The sequence below is a fragment of the Sorex fumeus genome, unplaced genomic scaffold (genome assembly GCF_029834395.1).
Source record: "Sorex fumeus unplaced genomic scaffold, SorFum_2.1 ptg000006l, whole genome shotgun sequence".
NCBI classification, from domain to species: Eukaryota; Metazoa; Chordata; class Mammalia; order Eulipotyphla; family Soricidae; genus Sorex; species Sorex fumeus.
The window spans coordinates 521608-544048 of NW_026606063.1; the positions used below are offsets into that span (position 1 = coordinate 521608).

Here is a 22441-nt window from a genome sequence, read left to right on the forward strand (position 1 = left end):
AACACAGGGGATTGCCCTGCCACAGAGACGGGGGGGATGGGGGGATGGGGGTGGGAGGGATATTATCCATGGTGGTGGAAAATGGGCACTGGTGGAGGGATGGGTATCTGATCATTGTATAATTGAAACCAAAGCACAAAAAATTGTAAATCTACAACTTTAAAAAAAAATAAAATAAAGGGAAAAAAATGAAAAAAAATGGGAGTGGAAATGGTTACCGATGTCAGTTTAATAAGCAGAAAGCAGTCTGAGGATTCACAAGATGCAGAAACAGCACAGCATCCCTTCTAAGGCCACTTGAAAAAAAATTTTTTTTTTGCTTTCTGGGCCACACCCAGCAGTGCTCGAGGGACCCGAGGTGGGGTGAGGGACTAAGCCTGGTTGGCTGAGTGCAGGGCAAGTGCCCAACCCTCTGTGCTATCCGCCACAGAACGGCGCTCCTGAACGGGGCGTGAGCAACGGGGGTGAGGCCGCAGCTCTAACTCAGTCAGAACCTTGGCTGGCGTGCCCACACTTCATCTTCCTGCAGAACCTGCTGGAAGCGAGCACGCGAGGCGGGCCAGAGCCGAGGCACTTCCCTTCCTGCACCAGCAGCAGCTGGCTTCCTTCCTGGGACGCCGCTGAGGAGACATCCCAAAGCAGGGCTCTGGCCTTATTCCCAGTCCAGAAGATCCCTCATCCTTCTGGGAGGGGGAGAAGCACCCCCGGCAACTTGGGGTGGCCTCCAGTTCTGAGTGGGCTTCTCTGAGAAAGACGCCCTCTTGCGAACAAAGCTGCATTCCTCTGGCTTTGGACACAGAAATGCAACCCCCTCTGAATCCTTACTGATTTCTTAGACGGGTTTTTTTTTTTTCTGTTTGGTTTTGGGCCACACCCAGCGATACGCAGAGGTTACTCCTGGCTCTGCACACAGGAAATTACTCTTGACGGTGCTTGGGGGCCCCTATGGGATGCCAGGGATCAAACCCGAGTTGGCAGCGTGCAAGGCAAATGCCCTACCCGCTGGACTACTGCTCTGGCCCCCTAGACAGGTTTCTTGTTACTCAAGAGGGTGAGAACAAATGCCATACAAAAACTTCAGTGTCTTTAAATCATCAAGAAGTTGCAGTTATAAAACTTGAATTGTAAAGGGAGGGGTAAGAAAAGAAATCTGAATTGTACGGTGTTAGCTTTAAGAATATGTCCCAATAATTTTTCATTTCATTTCATCATCCTGTTATTCGTCGATTGCCTCGAGCAGGCCCCAGTAACGTCTCTTTCATCCTAGCCCTGAGATTATATTCAAGGCTCTTTAGGAGAATGAGACCCATCATTGTTACTGGTATTTGGCATATTGGGTACGCCACGGGGAGTTTGCCAGACTCTGCCCTGTGGGCAGGCTACATTCAATAGCCTGCAAGTTTGTCCAAAGTAGGAATGAGACAATAAGATGTCATAAAAAAAGTTTGGATAAGATGTCCCAATAATATTCTTTGTTAATTGAGTAAACCTTAATTCCAACTGCCAGTTTTGAATGTTTAAGAGCTAATAATAGTATATTCACATTTGTAGAAAAAATTTGCAATAAAAGTATAAGATACATTCTGGGAGTTGTTGAAAGAATCTTTTGATGGAGTTAATCTTTCAACAAAAGATTTCAAAATAATTGAGTCATGAGATGCTAATTTCATTCAAACTAAGTTCAAGATTTTACTTAAAAGTCCCTTTCCTTGGTGGTGGGGAATATGCACTGGTGGAGGGATGGGTGTTTGATCATTGTGTGTGTGATTGTAATCCAAATATGAAAGCTTGTTAACTATCTCATGGTGATTCAATAAAATTAAAAAACAAAACAAAAAATTTACCATGCCATAAACTGGGGAAAAAAAAGTCCCTTTCCTGGGGCCAGAGGGATAGCACAGCAGGGAGGGCATTTGCCTTGTACGTGGCCAACCTGGGTTTGATTCCCAACATCCCATACAGTCCTAGCACCGCCAGGAGAAATTCCTGAAGTGCAGAGCCAGGAGGAACCCCTATGCATCGCTGGGCGTGACCCAAAAAGAAAAAAAATCCCTTTTCTTAACTGCAACCAGGATGTGTTCCAAGCAGATCCGCCTCCCCAGAGTCAGATCCATGTAGCTCAGGAGCGACCGCAGAGGAGGTGACCTCCTGCCACCAAGTGCCTGTCTCAGGGCAGGCGGAGCAGAGCTTCCACGGGGTGAGGCAGAGGAGAGGAGACGTGGCTTTTCTGCTAATTTTGATGAGCTATGACTGACCAGCAGCACTGTCTAGCCTAGACTTTCGGTTTCTGTAACAAGATCTTGCAGTAACCCTTAACTACTGTGATGTGTCCACTCCTGAGATTTATCTGTTGGGATGTTCTTAAATAGCTGACTTCCTCCCAGACCCCCCTGCCCGGCATGCAGAAGCCCTTCTCCTGAGCATCTAACTGAGGTGAGGCCTGCCATGGCCCGCTATCTAGGTTGTCCCTAGCCCCGTGCCTAGGGCTCCTTCAGGGGCGGCAGGCTTCTGCAGAAGTGTCTCGTGTTTGTAGCCAAAGAGCCTTCTTGACCCACCCATCCACCAATGGCACTGACATGGTCTTGCCAGAGCACCTGGTGCTTCCACTCTTTAATTTTTGAGGCACTTTCCAAATGTTTCTCGAAAGTGGTAGCACTGACTGGCCAAGGGTAGTATAACTGGATTGAAGAGCAATGGAAGATGACCAGATACTCTGGCTCTGGGGCCATTTAGTTTGACTCTTCTGTTGGACTGCTGGATTTGCTCCGGTAGGTAGAAAAGGAAGCTTCTGAGTTCTTTGTTTCTCTAGAAGGCAAGCCAAGAAGACAGCATTAGAAACTTTTATTTATTTTTTTTTAAATAATGATGTGTGGGCCACACCCAATACTCAAGGGTCACTCCTGGCTCTAGACTCAGGAATTAGGCACCATAGGCTAGGCACCATAGAGGGTGCAGGGGAACCCTGCAAGGCAAGGACTTTACTTGCTATACTACTGTTCCAGCGCCCCCTCCCCTGGAAGGGGGCAATCACACACATATGAAAACTTATTTAACTGGAAGAAAGGAAATCACACACCTATGAAAACTTCCAAGTCCTAGCAGAAGCACAGATGCACACAAACTATCAGTGAATTTTTTTTTTTTTGGGGGATCACACCGGCGATGCTCAGGGGTTACTCCTGACTCTGTACTCAGGAAGGACTCCTGGTGTTGCTCGGGATATGGGATGCCAGGGATGGAACCCAGGTTCGTTTGCGTGCAAGGCAAACACCCTCTGCACTGTGCCATCACTCTGGCCCCATATCTGTGAATTTCAGAAGCACACAGGCAAGAGACACGTAAGTGTCAAGCAAAGTAAAGGAGGAACAAGACCAGGACCCAGAGAGAGAGTCGCAGAGGAAGCCACAGAGAACAGTGGCCTCAGGCCAGCTTGCCTGCTCTCCTGCACTCAGAAGTCTGTGGTCGATGGCCGTAAAGACAATCACCTGGGCTGCTGCTATCCCTGAAGCTGGAGGCCACAGAACACTGTGTCCCCAAACCCTAAGTCCCACACGTTTACATCGATCCGTTCTGGACCAGGTAAGTATCACACCACAATGGAACCATGTAGGAGCTGATCTTCTGTCCTCAGGACACAATTTTCTTTTTGACAGGAATGATGGGCGGGCCAAAGAAAGTGATAGTGAGCTCCTTGGCGCTGGACATTCTACACAAACACACACAGCCTATCGAAACCTGGCTTCTTAAACAGAGGGGTGCGACTACACGCCGTGTGAAATGGAAAAACAACTTTTATTTAAAAATAAACTTATGATTATGTGGTATTTGTGTACCTCTTTTGCGTACACCTGGATACTGTGGTCACACAAGTTCCTTGGGTTAAAGGGGATGCCAGTAGAACAGCTCGTGAACCCGGTGTCAGAGCAGGTGCGACCACTGAAACTCAGGCTGTGAAAGGCCAGTCGGAAAAACTCTGTCCTGAAGTCCAGCAGCCCACGGAGAGAGCCGAAACTGGTTTGAATTAAGCGTCCGGCGATTGCTGACTGTGAAAGTTCCTGATCGTCAAAATGGGGAACATCAGCCCTAAGACTCCCACACATTTGCTACTTGTGCTTCAATAAGATTGTTAATTTATCTGCCTGTACCAATCTAACTTTTCCCCCAACGATGCTTCTGAATACTGGGAATTATGTGGCACTGGGTCAGATACATCGCCTTCCCAAAACTCACAGTGTTTAATATAGAGATCTTCTGTTTTCACTGAGAAGAATATATGGCCTCTGTGCTGTGACATATAGGGCTTCTTCACACACACAGACACACACACATTTTGTTAGTTCACTGTGATACTGGATCTTTCATTTGGAGGTAAGATTACCAGAAAATCATAAAGGTCATTAACTTGTAGAGAGTTCTCCAAGGACCCTTTGCGTGTTTTGGCACAGCAATATAAGCAAAAAGGAAAGTAAGAAGCAAAGAGTCCCTTTGCTTTTGGGGCCTCATCCACCTGTACTCGGGGCTTACTCCTGACTCTGTGCTTGGGGGTCGTTCCTGGGAGGGCTCAGGGGACTAGGGGTTGTCAGAGAATGAAGCCAGGTCAGCCGACAAGGCAAGTCAACCTGCTGTGTTATCATCTCTGGCCCCACGGAGAGCTATTTTGCTTTACTTTCTAAAATAGTCATTTGTTTAACTTTGAACTTGTAAAAAAATGCTTCATTAATGCTCTTTGCTATTCACAGTGTACACAATAAAAAAAAAACCACTGCGAGAACCAAAGAATCATGTATCACGTGTTTTGTTATATCAGACTTAAGACTGAAATGGAAGCACTGTGAGTGCTCAAGAAATGAGGCAAAAGGCCAGGCGGCCAGGACAGCTGATGGGACGCTTCCCCACACAGCTGACCCAGGTTTGACCCCCAGAGCCCACAGGGAGTGACCCTGAGCACTGAGCAGGAAATAACCCCGAGGACTGCTAAGTGTGGTCTAACAGCTACCCTCCTCCAAAAAGACAGGCAAGTGATATAAAAGGAGGATAAGAATAGTAGAAAAGAAAAATGTACATTTTTGGGGGTTTGTTCTGGGGCCACAGCTGGCTACGCTCAAGGCTTATGATCTGCGCTCAGGCATCATTCCTGGTGGGGTTTGGGCACCATAGGGGGTACCAGGGGTAGAATCTGGGTTGGCACTGTGCAAGGCAAGTACAGTGTCTATAGTTCTCAATATAAATCTTACTTTTATTAATTTTCTTGTTTTGCTTTTTGGGTCACACCCAGTGATGCCCAGGGTTTCCTGCTAGCTCTGCACGCAGGAATTAATTCTGGTAGTGCTTGAGAGATCATGTGGGATGCCTGAGATCGAACCTGGATTCACTGCAAGCAAGGCAAACACCCTACCCACTGTACTAAAATGTACTTTTATTAGAAAGTACAATCAAGTTGGTTAACATAAAAAGAAAATATATCATAATGTCATGAATATTCAAGAGTTTTTAAATGGACTATTTTGATTTTCAAAGCTGCTGCCAAAGCTAATGGGGCACAAAGAAAAAGAAAGAAAAAAATTCCAAATTCCAATCTCCACAAAGGCCCACGTCTTTCCCCAAATTATTAAACATTTCACTGAAACTTAAGTTAAAGAATCCCATTCTCCTCAGAAGACATGCTACTTGTGCTTCCCTCCTTTCCAAGTCTCTCACGTTCTAGACATGAACCCAGTGTGACTTGAGGGGCTCGGTAAACTTACCCCGTACCTCCCCACTGAGCTTCATCTCTCTTACCTCAATCAAGTGAATTAAAAGAGCAAAGAGGGAGACCCAAGAGCCGAGGGAACCAAAGACAAAAGCGACCAAATGGGCTGTGTGAGTGAGACACAAATGCAGCTTCTAAAACTAGAGAAGTGTAAGGACAAATGAAAGCTCTCGCCAGAAAGCTTCAGTGGGTGCACCTATCACAGCCTCTGGACTTTACTTTGGTCTTGGCCTCTGGTCCAGCAGAGAACTGAGTATGTCTGGCAGGATGGGCAGGGGCGTCCAGAACGGCCTGAGATTTCCCGTAGAGTGAAACTTCAAGTCCTACAGGAATTTCTGTTGCAGTGAGAATTAGCTGAAGCAACACCGCGAATTACCTTGTCATGATATACTATTGGGAACAGAAATGCACATGAACACAGGCAGTCTACACAGACATGACACATCACAGCAACAAGCCACAGCCACAGAGCATTCAGGAGTGAGACGGAGCAGGAGGTTAGAAGAAGCATGCTTCAGGAATTTACCTCTTCTTCCTGCTCTGAAGATACTTGTACACACCAAGGCTGGCCAGCATAACACCAACGACTATAAGAAATCGGAAATTTAAATCTGACTTGTAAATCTGGAAAGTGGTCATAGAGATTCAAAATAGAGCTGAAGAAATAAAAGGTAATTGTTATTTAAGCTCAAGGAGCTCTGCATTCCATCGGGACTCCTCACCCCCTAGACTCCAGCCCAGACCCCTCGACCAGAGAGACCCCTCCTTATTCTCAATCCAGCAAACAGCCAGAGCATATGCGGTAGACAGAGTCCCGTGGGCAGTCACCCCGCAGTCACCCCCTCTTCAGGGCTGCTGACTAAGTGGACAGAGAGTAAACCAGACTAGACGATACAGCGCAGGGGCACTGCCACGTGAAGCCAGTGTCTGCCTGTCTGAGCGGCGTTCCTGCCAGAGGGGCCACGGGATCGACAGAACATTACAGGATGATGCGCCGCTCCACATGGCGCTGCTCCAGGGACGTGCTGAGCCAGGGACCGAACTCGGGGCCTCCCCCAGGCTGGGCTATCACCTGGGTGACATGTTTCTACTAGAGCTGATTCGAATGGTTCGGTCTCTGCACACGGTTCCCAGATCTCCGCATCACCAGAATGCCCAGTGTCCTTATGCTATCCCGGGTCCTCCTCCTCATTCACCCACCTGCTTCCCCACTTCCCTGGAACGATGATATTTTTAAGTTGCCCATCTGTCCCGTCCCTTCACTTTGTTCGTTTTGGGGCCACACCCAGCAGTGCTCAGGGCTTACTCCTGGCTCTGTGCTCAGAGATCACTCCGTCGGGTCTCAGGGTGCCGTGCCCAGTGCCGGGGATAGAACCTGGGTCGGCTGTGTGAAAGCGGGCGCCTCACTTGCTCTGCTGTGGCTCCGGCCCCTTCCCCTGCTGGGCTGCTGCTGGTGCCGTGACACCAAGGAATGGACGCTTGCACACTCAGGCACGGAGCTCCCGGAGAGCCTGTTCCTTCAGGTTGCTGCAGGCAGTGTGGTCACTTGGTCACACTCTGAGTCACAGCTGAGTTACAGCGCACAAGTCTGCGATTGTCCAGGGCCACACTCTCGGTTAAGGCTCACGGGTCATGGACGTCCAGGGTCATACTCTCAGTTTAGGCCATGAGTCATGAGTTTGCTGCTCACTGTCCAGGACCATACTTCCTGCTGTGGTGTTCACCAAGGGTCGCACCCAATTTTGTGAGCTTACACAGAATACACTGCAGTGTGTCTGGAAATTATTCTTGCCGGGATCAGAGACTGCAGGCCCGCAGGATTGTGCTCAGCGTATGTGGGGGACCAGGGACTGTCACCCTCCACTGCCACCCCAAGACACTGCACACCCTCTCCAGGTCCACAGAGCTTTTAAAAAAACCTTTAGGGACGGGGTATGGTGCTGCCAGCAGGTCAATCTGTACCTGTGAGGTGAGTGCATCAGCAGCCTGATGGTAGCTTCATACTTACAGATACCCCAAAATTGCTGCGGTGCCTTTGGCCAGACCTCAACAATTTGGGGCCAGTTTACCAAGAAAGTAGCAGTGTAGCACTGTCCTCCCGTTGTTCATCGATTTGCTCGAGTGGGCCCAGTAACATCCCCATTGTGAGACTTGTTGTTACTGTGTTTGGCATATCGAATACGCCACGGGGAGCTTGCCAGGCTCTGCCGTGTGGGCGGGATACTCTCGGTAGCTTGCCGGGCTCTCTGAGAGGGGCAGAGGAATTGAACCCGGGTCGGCCGCGTGCAAGGCAAACGCCCTACCCGCTGTGCTATCGCTCCAGCCCATCATGAAAGCAAATGGCCAAAAGTTAGGTATGTGGGAGACACACCCACAAACCACCTCCAGCTCAGTTATATAATTGGAGGCAAGGCCTCTCTGGTTCCTGATCAAACTGCTTAATGGCCATGATCCCTGAGACTCAGAAACAAATCTTGGAACTCAGCAGGTTTGGGCAGAAATCCCTCCAGATTTAATTGCTAAAATTTCAGAATTCCAAAACTGCCAGGAGGAAGCACTTATCACCGTCAGACCCCTAAACCAAAACAAGAAAAATGTACAGGGGCATATGCGGCAGTGCTCAGAGACAATACTGCTCAGGGGCATGCGGTGCCAGGGGTCTCACCAGTGCCAGGTCTGTCTACCTGCACAACTCCCCTCCCAGCCCGCAAAGGCATTTTTGGTTTAAATGGTGTCAAAGTCAGGATACTTACCTGTACTTAAAACAATCACTGCAATGACCCCAGGACCTGAAAATGAAAGCAGTTTGAAAAAATTGAGCATGTAGGGACAGCAGGTGCTTTTTAATGGTGATGCACTCATCTAAACGTCCAGCAGGACACACAGTGACCCAGACAGCTGCAGAGTGAGTGTGAGGGTCCCAGGCCACCTGGAGCCAGAACCTTCTCAACAGGTCAGGTGCAGAACTCCCTGGCAAACTCTTCTCAGGACCCCTGTGCCACAGCTACAACACCCTGCGCTGAGGTGAGGTTTGGCAACTGTTTTGAAACTGTGTTGTTCTGTTCAGTCAGTTTGCTTCCTCATTCCATTATTTTCAGTGATTTTCCTGGAATTTTAGTCATCCCTTTTCTCCAGGAGCAGAGTTGTGGCCTACGTCATCGGTTCAGTTCTATTACTCTTCTCCAGAGCTTCCATTTACAGGTTAGCCACGAAAATATCCTATCAGCCTCAAAAATATCCTAGTGCATCTACCTTCTCCCTGAGAAAACCTAGCATCATTCCCAAGGAGATTATAAAAATGTCAATGAAACATCAGAGCACATGGGTAAAAATTCTGCACAGAGACCCAATCAGGTACCACTACTCAGAGAACAAAGAAAACCTACAAAAATCTTAACTCTCAGAAACGTTTGTGGCAGGGCTTCTGCTTCTAAACTACTGTCATCTGCATCAGAAATCCAAGTCAAAGGCCAACAGAAAGCCCCATCTCACTCTGCTCTTCCTGGCACTAACATGAGTGTGCGTGTGGGTATCCCAGGCGTCACAGAGTTCCTGATGCCGGGTCTGTGCCCAGCACGCACAGTGAAGGCAGATGGGTCCCACCTGCATGCAAAGCTTGTGGGCACTAACCCATCCGAATGAAAGGACAGACCAGTTGGGAGAAGCCACAGAGTCACAGCACCGCCCTTCCCGCCTGCTCCCTTCGCCTGTGCAGAGAGGGCTGCAGAGCTGACCTGAGTGGGAGCATGAGCTGCTACAGAAAAACAAGCCCAACCCACACTAGAGAGAACACAGCGGCATGATCTCCTACTTATGGCGGAATCAGTGGATGAATAATAACAATTAAAAAGAAACCCGATCGGGAGCAAACTCCCAAAGGTCACAGAAACTGGAACTGGCCTCAAGCAGGAAGCGCATCCCGGCAAGGGCGGGGGAGTGGGGGTGGGGCTGTCCTGGATAGTGCTGGGGGCAGTGGACTCTACTGGGGGGGTGGCGCTGGACTGTATTATTCAACCAACCCTTTTGTTATCAATATTATAATCAATATCATTATACATTATAATTATGATCTATATTATAATAAAGTTTTAAAACAACTGTAAACATTTCCCCATATAAACCGAATACGATAGGGCATATATAAAACACACTTCCTTCATCTGAGTGAGTGTTGTATATTCAGTATATACACACGCATACACATATATTTACTATGCCATCACTTATATATGTGATATGTATCACACATATGTATGTATGTTTGTACATATATACACACACATACACTCATAACGTGTATGTTTAAATAGTATACACATAGCATCATCATAGCCACATTACTTGGCTGGCCATGTGGTAATGGGCACGAAACCTGGCATCCGGCAATAAAACCTGCACTGCAGCCTTGAAGCATCTAGCCAGTCCCTGTTTTGTACACATTTTGAACTACATGTAAGTGTACCTGTTGAGAAAACTGTTTCACCGATAGAAATCTGACTTGGGATATTCATAAGTAATTTCACTACCCAGACATGTCTAAATGGACGACTGCTTACATTCGTCCTCAGATTCACGGCAAATACAATTATCACGTCAGCATGTGACGTACTCCTGTCTGTGCTAACAATGCAAGTGACGGGAGAACTGTCGGGTCTCATAAGTTGGGTTATTAAAACTTAAATAATACCTAAATGCCCGGACGTTTCGGGTGGTTGATCACTGGGTCTGACATCACCTAGAGAGAAAAGAGAAAAAAATACTTAGAAAATTAGTAGCACTGTCCTCCCATTGTTCATCGATTTCTCAAGTGGACACAAGTAACGTCTCCATTGTGAGACTTGTTGTTACGTCACGGGTAGCTTGCCAGGCTTTGCCATGAGGGTGGGATACTCTCGGAAGCTTGCCGGGCTCTCCGAGAGGGGCGAAGGAATCGAACCCCGGGTCGGCCAAGTGCAAGGCCAACGCCCTACCTGCTGTGCTATCGCTCCAGCCCAAACATACATGTGGATATATATGTGTGTTTGTGTGTGTGGCTTGTGTGTATGTGTGTGTTGAGGAAGTTCCAAGAACTCCAAATTTACAGATTTTGAATATTGTCTTTTAAACAAAATTTCTTAGAACTCCATTTTCCTTATATAAATTATGTTAATATTTTCCCACAAAATTAGCACTGCACTGTCTTCCCATTGTTCATTTGCTTGAGTGGGCCCAGTAACGTCTCCATTGTGAGACTTGTTACTGTGTTTGGCAGATCAAATATGTCACAGGTAGCTTGCCAGGCTTTGCTGTGCAGGCGAGATACTCTTGGTAGCTTGCTGGGCTCTCCGAGAGGGGCGGAGGAATCGAACCTGGGTCGGCTAAGTCGGCCGCATGTAAGGCAAACGCCCTACCTGCTGTGCTATCGCTCCAGCCCACAAAATTAGCATTAAGGTATAAATTCATATTCCAATGTCAACAAGCGATCTATATCGTGTCAGGAACAGTTTCTTGTAAAAGTCTTAATAGGCACATTATTGCCAGCATATTGCCAAAATCAGCTAGTAATTTCTTATTACACAAACACTGAAAACAATAGAAGGCTTTAAGCAATAACAGAAAGATGACGAGAGATGATTTGCCTTGGAAGGCTGTGTTGAGAAAGCACAGTCTGGGGCATGTGAACAGGCCAAGGTCTAAGATTGGTCCCGTAAGCAGGATCTGAAAAGGGGTGGTTTCAAATGGACACAACAGTAGTATTTCTACGATAGCAAGTGGGGTATGTGTGTGTGTCAGGGGAGGTGGGGAGAGGCAGGGGAAAAGAAAAACTATAAAATCCCGTATTCAAGACGAGAGAATGTTTCATAAGGATAATTAAAGGAATCACATACACACACACACGCACACACACACCTGTTAAAACTAGTGAATGTTTTAAGTAAAGTTGCAGGGTACAGGACCCAGTGCAATCATTAGTTGTGTTTCTGTACACTATACAACATAAACAGTCCAAAGAATGAATTTTACAAATGAAGTGATATACTGAAAATAACACAAAGCAGAAACTTAAAATGTAAATAAACTGAAAGACATTTTGTGTTCATGCATTAGAAAATTAAATATGTTAAGATGAATATAATACACATGGTCATCAACAAATTAAATGTTACTGCCTCTGAAAATCCTGGTGATGCTTTTTTGTCTTTGTGGGTGGGAACCACACCCTGCTGTGCTCAGGGCTTACTCCTGGCTCTGCACACGGGTTTCACCTGGGCAGGTCTCAGGGGGTCTGGGGATCAAACATGGCAAGTGCCTTAACCATTTTCTGTCTCTCCAGCACCCGATGGTCCCTTCTGCACATATAAATATTTCACCCTAACATTCGCATGGACTCCACAGGTACTGGAAATAGCCAAGACAACTGAGAGAAAGCTGAGAGGGTTGATGCTTTTTTGTTTAAACCTGCTATTAAGCCACAATAATCAACAATGACCAGCACAGCATGGAAGACAGCACACAGAGCAATGAACAGAATAGAAGGCAGAGATATGAATCATCACACACACACACACACACACACACACACACACACACACAGAGGGAGAGAGGAAGAGAGGGAGAAAGGAAGAGAGGGAGAGGGTGAGAGGGAGAGGGAGAGAGGGAGAGTGAAAGGGAGAGAGAGAGAGAGAGAGAGGAAGAGGGAGAGGGAGAGGGAGAGGTAGAGGGAGAGGGAGGGAGAGAAGGGGAGAGAGGGAGAGAGAGAGGATGACATTCCATAAGAAGATTAACAGGGCAGAGTATCTTTTCAACTGATGGTTCTTAAAAATTTGGACACCCACAAGCATCCCATCACACAAAAATCAGTTCAAGATAAAAGAATCAGTAATGTGACCTAGGAGTTAAAACTACAAAACATGTCAGAAGGCAGAGGGCATGCTTCAGGGTGGATCTGCTAATGCCCTTCTCCCCTGCCCCAAAAGCAAGAACAATAAAAGGAAAAAATAGATGAACTGAACTCCACAAGGGAAAGGTGATGAAAAACTACAAGGAGATGTATTTCCCATGTGTCAGGATAGCTAATCATTTAAAAAGAAAAAATGAAACAAAGCAAAAGAAAGAAACGCCAAGCTGCTGAAGACTTGAGAAACTAGCACCTTGGCACCTTGAGCTGGGCAGGTAACCTGGGCCAGCTGCGGGGACTGGCTGTCCTGCCACAACACAGGGAGTCACGACGGCCACAGGACACACAATCACTCCAGTTCCAGGTGAGTGTACACACACATCTATGCACACATCCACATAAGCCCGAATGCCCAACCCGGGGGAAGATTAGAGTCTAAAATGACAACAGAGAATCATGATTCAGAAAAGGAGAAACAACCAGAAAGTCGGGCAACTGATGATCAAATTCACAAGAGAGAATCAAGCACTGCATGAAGGCTTTAACTTGTAACAAGACACAAAGTGGGTGAAATGGAAGAGGTTCAGCTCTGGAAAAGAAGGGGTTCTGAGTGCATGAGAGGTAGGCAAGACGGACAGAAAGCAGCCACGGAACGTGGGTTATGTATCTGTGGTTTCGTCATGGGCGGGGTTGGGGGGGAGTCCAGCCTGTATAAGATAGAACCACCACAAAAGAGAGGGACGCATCCCAGCATCTCAGGAAGGGAGAATTCTGTGCAGAGACACTCTTGGGAGAACTCTTACATAAACGAGGGGCTGGAGACTAGAACTGTCCTTCCAGGGTGAGACCAAATGAAGGGAAACGCAACCCAGGGCCTTAAGTGGCAAATCAGCAAGTCTCTGAGAAGCATGAGTGGCAGGATGCCATTCAGCTTCAGGAGAAAGGAAGGAGCCACAGGCCTGAAGCCCAAACCACACAGCGCACAAGCAGGCGAAGGACACTGGGAACTAAGTGCACGGGGACAGCTGATACCCGGGCGATAGGGCACGGACAGAGAATTCACCCTTTACTGCTCACTAATGAACGCCTGAAAGTTCACAGATATACTGTTGTAATTTACTTTGGCACATGAAAGTCATAAGTGTTTGTATTCAATAGTGCACTATAAAAATCTAAAATAAAAACTACTAGGTAAAAGAAAACAAAAAAATAGAAAGAATGGCACACTTCATACTAACAGGGTTTCTGTTTTACTTAACTCTCCAAAAATAACAACATGATTATTTTGTCTAGCTTGTTTGATTTTGGGGCCACATCCACTCTGGCAACATTCTGGCAGTTATCTGGAGACGTGGGGTGTCAGGGATCGGACCAGGTGCCATGACTGGCTGCACGGAAGCAAGCACCCTACCAACCCACTGACTGGCCCAGCCCCAAACCCTAATTTTTAAGAACCATAGCAAAGACAGTATAATTGTAAAAGAAAAAAAAAAGTCTAGCCTCAGAGAAATAAAAGAAAAGTAATCTTGACAACATAAATACGGAAAGTTACTGAACCAGGATCTCTTGAAGCTGGTGTCAGGGTAGTAACGGCAGGCTTGGGACCTAGAAAAACACAGATTCCGTTTACCACCCTGGTCAATACACAGCGATGAACCCATCATTTTTACTTTTTTAGTCTTAAAAATATCACTAGTGCTCAAAATTAATAACACACATACTACATGAACTTTGCAATTTTACAGTATAGGGAACTTAATCTGTACAATTATTTACATCAATAGGTTAAGAATGAACAGAAGAGAAATCTTCATTAGAACTTTGTCTTCCTAACGGAAATCCAAAATTTGAGCTAGAAACATAAAGATACGTATCCCGGATAAATACATTTTCTTAACACTCAAGTGTCATACTACAAAGTTATTATGCCTTATCTTTTTGGATTTGGAGACATTCAGCTCTGCCCAAGTGCTACCCCTGGCTCTTCTGTGCTTGGAGGGATGCTTGTGAGGTGATGGGGCTAGAACCTGCATGTGAGGAAAATGCCTTATTCCCATTTGCTCTCTCTCTCTCTCTCTAGTCCTATGTTTTTGCTTGGTATTTCTTAGTCGTTGTTTTATACTAACATGTCGATTTCCGCTTTACATATAAGTCACCATCGATCACTTTGGCACAGTCCTCGGCAATTAGTCACAAAAGTGGTTGACTGTTGTACAAGGAAGTTAGGTTTCTGATTATAACAAAATGTTTCCAAGAGCTTCTCCTCTTACTATCGTTGTCTCACAATTCTATCTTCTATGACACACACTGTAATGACACATACTGTCTAACGGTGATACGCCTAAGGCCAGATCTGCAGGGAGCACTTCACGAGGAAGACTACAGCACCACATGGACCAGCTCAGCAAACACGAGAACATGAATGAAATGTCGGCGGTCAAACGTTTCCTGCCCAACAGAACATCACTGGGCCACAAAGCCAGCTCTCCTGCATGCCACCCCACCGTCCCCTGAGTTAGCAGGGCAGCTACAGGACCGGGGACGACAGCAACTGTGGGCGGGTGTCCTGGCACATGACACGACGCAGGGAGAACCCCCTCAGGAAGCAGGGAACTAAAGTGAGAGCCAGACACTGGGTGTGAGTTAGCTGTGCACTGAACGAGGCAAAGGAGCCCCCACAGAAAAGGGGTCCTGGAGTGAGCAGAGCCGATGGAGGGCCCCAGGCCCCCACCCAGAGCCAGGCACTAGCTCTGCCCGTGCCCTGCTCTCTCTCGTCGGCCGCACCAAAGGGAAGCCCGAGAGCAGCCCTCAAGGGCAGAGGCTCCGTCACCACCTCCAAAGCCTCAGGCAGGGGGGCCGGCAGTCAGCAGTCGTCCCCAAAGACACCGCCCCTTCATTTCAGTATACTAGGACTTTCCCTGCCTCCAGGCCCATGAAAATCAGCTTGCTTTGAAAAACAAAAGGCCCGAGAGAGTCAGAACAATGTACTGTACTACTCTAATGGAAGCATATTATGCAATAAATACAGGTAGACGTGCAGGCATGCACACGCGCACACACACTGTGTCGCTCCATGTTTGGGCAAAGTAAAACGCAGTCACAATCCAGGCCCTAACTAGGAAATCTGCAGGTCTCTGAGCAGCACGGCCAGCATCCTGTCATTCGGTTTCACAAAAAGGGAAAGAGCCACTGGCATGAAGAACGAACCCCACGCGCACACACACAGTGAAATGACCCCTGGCACCAGGACAGCTCCTGCTCGGACAATGGCGCAGACCGAGCAGAACCCTCGACTGCTTCCCAGGGAAAGTCTGAAGTCACAGGCTTGCTGTCGAAGTCTACTTTGGTGCATGAACGTTAGAGAAAGCATTTCTATCCAATAGAATAATACAAAAATCTGGAACAAAAATTTACTAGGTAAAAGTACACAAAAAACATCAACCCCCCCCCCCCCCCACACACACACATTTCATACAAACAGGGCTTTTAATATTGTAGACCCTGAGTGCTTTCTGTGTTTGAATTTTGACCCACAACGTTTGGTGGAACCATATGGAGTGCTGGGATTGAAGTGAAGTCACCATGTGCAAGGCCATTTCCTGACCCACTGCGCGCTCTCTCCTCCCCCCTCTTTCCCTCCCTCTCCCTTTCTCTCCCTCTCCCCCCTCTCTCTTCTACTCTTTCACTCTCCCTCTCCCTACCTCTCTCGCCCTCTCCCTCTTTCTCCCTTTCTCTTTCCCTCTCTCCCCCCCCCCCCCACACACACTCTCTGAGACCTAAAATCTGCATTGTTCACAACTAGCCCCCCAGCACCATCTTACAGCACACAGCAACAAAGAAGAAAACCGCTGGAGGGCCCCACAGCTCCCGGAGAATGCTCCAGGTCCCAAACAGAGCCAATATCACTGGGAGGTCCCAGATGGGGTAGGTGCTGCATCCCGCCTCCCCGGATGGAATCCTGGTGACCATGAGCCTCTACAAGCATAGCTCGGGCATGCGGGAACCAGGACATTTTTTCCAAACCGCGCAGCCATGCGACATATTATACATACAAAGTGATCAATGGAAAGTAAATCATCCAACGTTTCTCCCTGAAAATCAGGCTTAACTCTTCTGCAAACCACAATACCCAAAAGGAGAGAGAGAACAGAGGGGAATGCTCTGCCATCTATGGCATGGCGGGATGGGAGGTGGGAGGGAGACTGGGATCCGTGGTGGCGGCACTATGGAGGGATGGGTATTCAAAATAAATAATTAAATTTAAAAAAATCTGCATTGTTGAAAGCTTCAGTGGCTTTGTAAAATTGTAGCTTTGTATTACTTCCTGTTCTTACAATTCCATCACATTGCTCCAACCCAGAAAAAAGTTGTTTTTTTTTAAAAAAATGGGGAAAGACATACAAATTTAAACAAAAGATGTACAGCCTCAAATATCATTGTAAAACTGAAACCCAAGCACAAAAGTTTATAAGTCTACAACTGTACCTCAAGGTATTTCAGTAATAAAAAAACAAAAACAAAACAAAAAAAATAAAAAAGATGTACAGCCTCACAGAAAAAGGAACAGAGCATCATTTACATTGCTCCTTTTCTTTTCTTTCTTTTTTGCTTTTTGGGTCACACCCGGCGATGCACAGGGGTTACTCCTCGCTCTGCGCTCAGGAATTCCTCCTGGTGGTATTCAGGGGACCATATGGGATGCTGGGAATTGAACCCGGTCTGCCCCGTGCAAGGCAAACGCCCTCCCCGCTGTGCTATTGCTCCAGCCCCCTATATTGCTCTTAACACTATAAGAATGATAATAAGCTACTGTACCAGGCTCTCCTGAAGTCGGAGTTGTAGTAGCAGGTGTAGGTTTGGAACCTAGAAAAATACAGATTCTGTTTATCAGTCTTATCAATATGCAATGATAGAGTTAATTTTACTTTTCACTTTAAAAATATCAGGCAGTAGATGGGGTAGGTGCTGCATCCCACCTTCTCCAGATGGAACCCCGGTGACCATGAGCCTCTACAAGCATTGCTCAGGCATGCGGGAACCAGGACTTTTATTCCAAACCGTGCGGCAGCTTATGCAGCTGCGCGACATCTCCTTATATACAAAGTGATCAATGGAAAGTAAATCATCCAACGTTTCTCCCTGAAAATCAGGCTTAACTCTTTTGCAAACCACAATACCCAATAGGAGAGAGAGAACAAAAGGGAATACCCTGCCACAGAGGCAGGGTGGGATGGGGGGATGGGGAGTGGGAGGGATACTGGGATCCGTGGTGGTGGGAAACGGTCACTGGTGGAGGGATGGGTATTCAAAATAAATAAATAAATTTTTAAAAATATCAGGTAGCGCTGAAAATTAATAATACATATACTAGGAGCAGTTAGGGCATTTGACTTGCACACAGCCAACCCCGAGTCAATACTGGCATCTGCATAGTTCCCTGCGCACTGTCAGTAGTAATTCCTGAGTGCAGAGCCAAGATTAATACTGAGTACTGCTGAGTGTGGCCCCCAAACAAACAAACAAACAAACAAAAATCCCAACAGCCACCCACAAACCACCTCTGGCTCAGCTATATAATTGGAGGCATGGCCTCTCTGATTCTGATCAAACTGCTTAATGGCCACGATCCCAGAGACTCAGAAACAAATTTCAAAACCCAACGGCTTTTGGCAGAAACGTGTCCAGTTCTTGTAGTAGGTTACAGGTGCTGGGCCACCCCAGGTGGGAATAGGTTTCATGCCTTGGCTTGTTCCCCCTGGTGGCCCGGTGGCCCCCATTCTCCAGAGGCTACTGGACAGTCAGGTTTGGGCCCACAGTGACGAGACATGTGGGGCCATACGGGATGGGGGTGAAGCTTGCCCTTTCCTCACCGTCCAAATGAGACTCCGATTCGCTGCCCACAAACAGCCTCTCTGGCTCCTGATCAAGCTGCTTAACGGCCATGATCCCAGAGACTCAGAAATAAATCTCAAAACCCAGCAGCTTTTGGCGAAAATGCATCTGAACTGCACAGCAGGTTACTGTCACCAGGTCACTCCAGTGGGAAACGGGTGCTGTCCCTCCACCTGTTCCCCATTGGCGGCTCAGTGGTCACCCCTCCAAAGGCCATTGGGCAGTCAGGATTGGGCCCACAGTGATGAGACATGCAGGATCTCACGGGATGGGGGTGAAGCCGGCCCTTTCCCTCCAACCCCAGTGACACCCTGAGTCGCTGCCAAAGAATGACCTCTCTGGCTCCTGATCAAGCAATTTAATGGCCATGATCCCAGAAACTCAGAAACAAATCACGGAACCCAGCGGCTTTTGGAAGAAATGCGTCCAGTCCCCGCAGTAGGTTACTGGCTCTGGGCCACCCCTGGTGGGAATAGGTTTGGTGCATTGGCCTGTTCCCCCTGGCAGCCCAGTGGCCACCATTCTCCAGAGGCCACTTGACAGTCAGGTTTGGGCCCGCTGTGATGAGACACGCTGAGCCTCACGGGATGGGGGGTGAGCTCAGCCCTTTCCTCCTCGTCCCAAGAAGACCCTGAGTCTCTGCCCACTAATGGCCTCTCTGGCTCTTGCTCAAGCTGCTTAACAGCATGATCCCAGAGACTCAGAAACAATCTTGGAACCCAGTGGCTTCTGGCAGAAACGCGTCCGGATCATGAAGTAGGTAACTGTTGTCAGGCCATTCCAGGGGGGAAAGGGATGTCCTTCCGCCTGCTCCCCCTATGTGGCTCGGTGGCCGCCATCCTCCAGAGGTCATTGGACAGTCAGGTTTGGGCCTTCAGTGATGAGACATGCAGGGCTTCACGGGATGGGGGTGGAGCCGGCCCTTTGCTCCCCATCCCAACAAGATCCCGAGTCACCGCCCACAAACAGCCTTTCTGGCTCCTGATCAAGCTCCTTCATGGCTATGATCCAAGAGACTCAGGAACAAATTTCGGAACCCAGCAGGTTTTGGCAGAAATCCTGCCAGATGTAACTGTTAAAATTTCGGAACCCAGCAGGTTTTGGCAGAAATCCTGCCAGATGTAACTGTTAAAATTTCGGAATTTCAAAATTGCGTGGCCACTACTGCAGCCACATGACATCATATGTTATTCTTAACCAGCAATAGAAAACAAATTGTCTACAGTTGCCTTTTCAGCAGATCTGAGTGTTGGAGTAAAATCTCAAATAATAATGGTGGGTCTGGTGTCAAAATATTGAATGTGATCAAAGTAGAGCGAGAGTAATGTGGAAATCATGGGGATGGGGGGATACTGGGGTTTTTGGTGGTGGAGAATGGGCACCGGTGATATGGGTGTTTCATTGTATGACCGAGACTTAAACACGAAAGCTTTGTAACTGCTCTTGCGGTGATTCAATAAATAAAATTATAAAAAAATGGGAAAAAAAATCCCAACAGTCCCCCCCCCCCCAACAACATCAAAAAACCACATACTACTTGAACTTTACAGGGGATTTAACCTGCATATTTAATTACATCAGAAGGTTGAGAATGGGCAGAGATTCTTTATTAGGACTCTGTCTTCCCAATGGAAATCCAAAGTGTGAACTAAAAGCATTCAGCTATGTAACCAGGGCAAATACATTTTCTTAGCACTCAAGTGCCAAACTGCAAATTTTAAACCTTCTCAGGTTTGGTTTTGGGGACACGCCCAGCTCCTTCCAAGAGCCATTCCTGGCTCTGTGCTCAGGAGTGATGCCTCGTGGTGCTCGGGGGCCATATGAGGTGATGGGGATAGGACCTGCATAGCCACATGCCAGGCAAATGTCTGGCTCTAATTTATGGTCTCTCTGGTCCCGATTTCTCTTTTTCGCTTGGTACTTCTTAGACGTCACTTTTCATATAAGCACACTGAGGGCTGCTTCCTGTTTAAATTGCGATCGAATACTTGGGTGCGGTTCTTTATAATTACTCATAAAAATAATAGTTGATGGAAGTCAGTTTTCTAACTTAGAAAAAACAGTCCTGGAGGAGGTCACGGGGCCTTGAGGGAGCCTCTCGTCACCACGGGACAGCTCGGCTGAGAGCACCAAATGCTACCATCACTCTGCGCCCCTCCCAGGTGTGCCGAAAGTCCTGCCCAGCTTCTCCTCCCTGCACCAATATTCAAGGATGGCCTGTGAGCACTGTGGGCCTTGAGGGCACCTCTCCCTAAAGCGACAGGAGTACTTGTGGGCCTTCGTGAAGTGAGCAGCTGCTAATGTGACTACGCACTATTTCCCTTTTGCACAACACAAAGAAACACAAACCTGCACTCTGGCAATAAATTCAGAACAGGAAAGATTCCTCCATGCTTAGAGAGTGAAGATGGTAGCCATGAAGACTCAACCAGTAATAACCAGCTATATATAACCCCTGTGATAAGAAGTTTCGGAAATGTTGAGGATGTTTACGGAGTGCAAAGAAACACCAGAACAGCCACTTAAACACAAGAGGATATGAGAGCAGAAGTCAGAAAGGTACAGGCAGAAAGGAGAACTTAGAATTGATACGGGTAGGGGAAGTGAAAAACTCAACAGAAGGCATAAACAGCAGAGGAAAATATCAGTGAGCTCCACGATGAGACTCAGAAAACCTCCAGACAACAGAAGATGGAAACAAGAACTTAAAAGAAATGAGCAGCAGACAAGAGAAAACTGGGATGAATTTAAGAGGAACAATTTAACTAATTAGGGGACCCAGAAGCCCAGGGAGGAAATTCAGAGAAAAAAAAAAACAATAGTCAAATCATCACTGAGAAGGTTACAGATTTTGCTTTTTGGGCTGGAGCGACAGCACAGCAGTAGGGCGTTTGCCTTGCACACAGCAGGCCTGGCCGAGCCGGGTTCAATTCCTCTGCCCCTCTCGGAGAGCTCGGCAAGCTACCGAGAGTATCTTACCCGCATATATTCAGTATGTCAAACACAGTAACAATAAGTCTCAAAATGGAGACATTACTGGACCCGCTTGAGCAAATCGATAAATAATGGGAGGATTTTTGCTTTTTGGGCCACATCCATCTGTGCTCAAAGGTTACTCCTGGTTCTGTGCTCAGGAATTACTCATGGCGGCCTTGGGGGGTATTTCGGGATGTTGGGGATCACAGCTCGATTGGTTGCATGCAAGACAAGCACCCTACCTGCTGGACTATCGGTTCAGCTCCGGAAGTTTTCAGATTTAAAGAGTGCTTGTACTCAGGTTCAAGAGACCTGAAGGGTGCCAGCTAAAAGAGATACAAATAAAAATACCGCAGTGAAGAAAGCAAAGATAACTGAAAGCAGAAAGATCAATGAAGAAAATCACACGCACAGGAGCTGCCTTAAGATTTACAGCAGATGTATCAACCCTCTGGGTATGAGGAGAGTGGTGGGATGTAGTTAAATTTTTTCAATGAAATGAATACCTTCCCCAAAACACTGAACCCAGTCAGACTTCTTTCAGATGTGAAGGAACAATACAAAAACTCACAGGTAAACAACGGATCAGGAATTTCATAGACTCGCAGAACTGAAGGGGCTACTTTAAGACAAGACAAATTTCAAACAACCAAGCTTCACAGAAAGATGACACAGACATCCATAATAATAATCTCACTCAATGTCAATGGCTTACACGCATCAACTGAGAGACACAGAGGGCCAGGGTGGATTAGAATACTGGATTCAAGTATCTGCTGCCCACAAGAAACATTTGAACAGTAAGGACCAAGACAGAATCAAAGATTGGAATTAAAGGTTGGAAGACAGCATTTCAAGCAAACAACCCCCAGGAAAAGGTATGAGTCGCCATACTTGTATGGGACAGCATCAACTTCAGGCTTAAAAAGTTAGGATACAGTGGTCAT

General features: G+C 47.1%; 1 protein-coding gene across 7 annotated transcripts in view; it reads right to left on the reverse strand.

Moving 5' to 3' along the window:
• Positions 1-2577: 2577 nt before the first annotated feature.
• CD46 (CD46 molecule) overlaps positions 2578-22441 on the reverse strand; it is a 41853-nt gene continuing 21989 nt past the window's right edge. For 2 of the 7 annotated variants that reach the window (XM_056125021.1, XM_056125004.1), the window contains 6 exons: positions 17442-17489; positions 14184-14231; positions 10437-10484; positions 8503-8538; positions 6276-6336; positions 2578-2805 (listed from right to left, as the gene is read on the reverse strand). In XM_056125021.1, the coding sequence (XP_055980996.1) occupies positions 2730-2805; positions 6276-6336; positions 8503-8538; positions 10437-10484; positions 14184-14231; positions 17442-17489 (317 nt within the window). In that variant the 3' untranslated portion in view covers positions 2578-2729. Of the gene's footprint in view, positions 2806-3837; positions 4056-6275; positions 6337-8502; positions 8539-10436; positions 10485-14183; positions 14232-17441; positions 17490-22441 lie in introns of those variants that run through there. The other 5 variants (XM_056125040.1, XM_056125030.1, XM_056125058.1 and 2 more) reach the window with 3 other exon arrangements.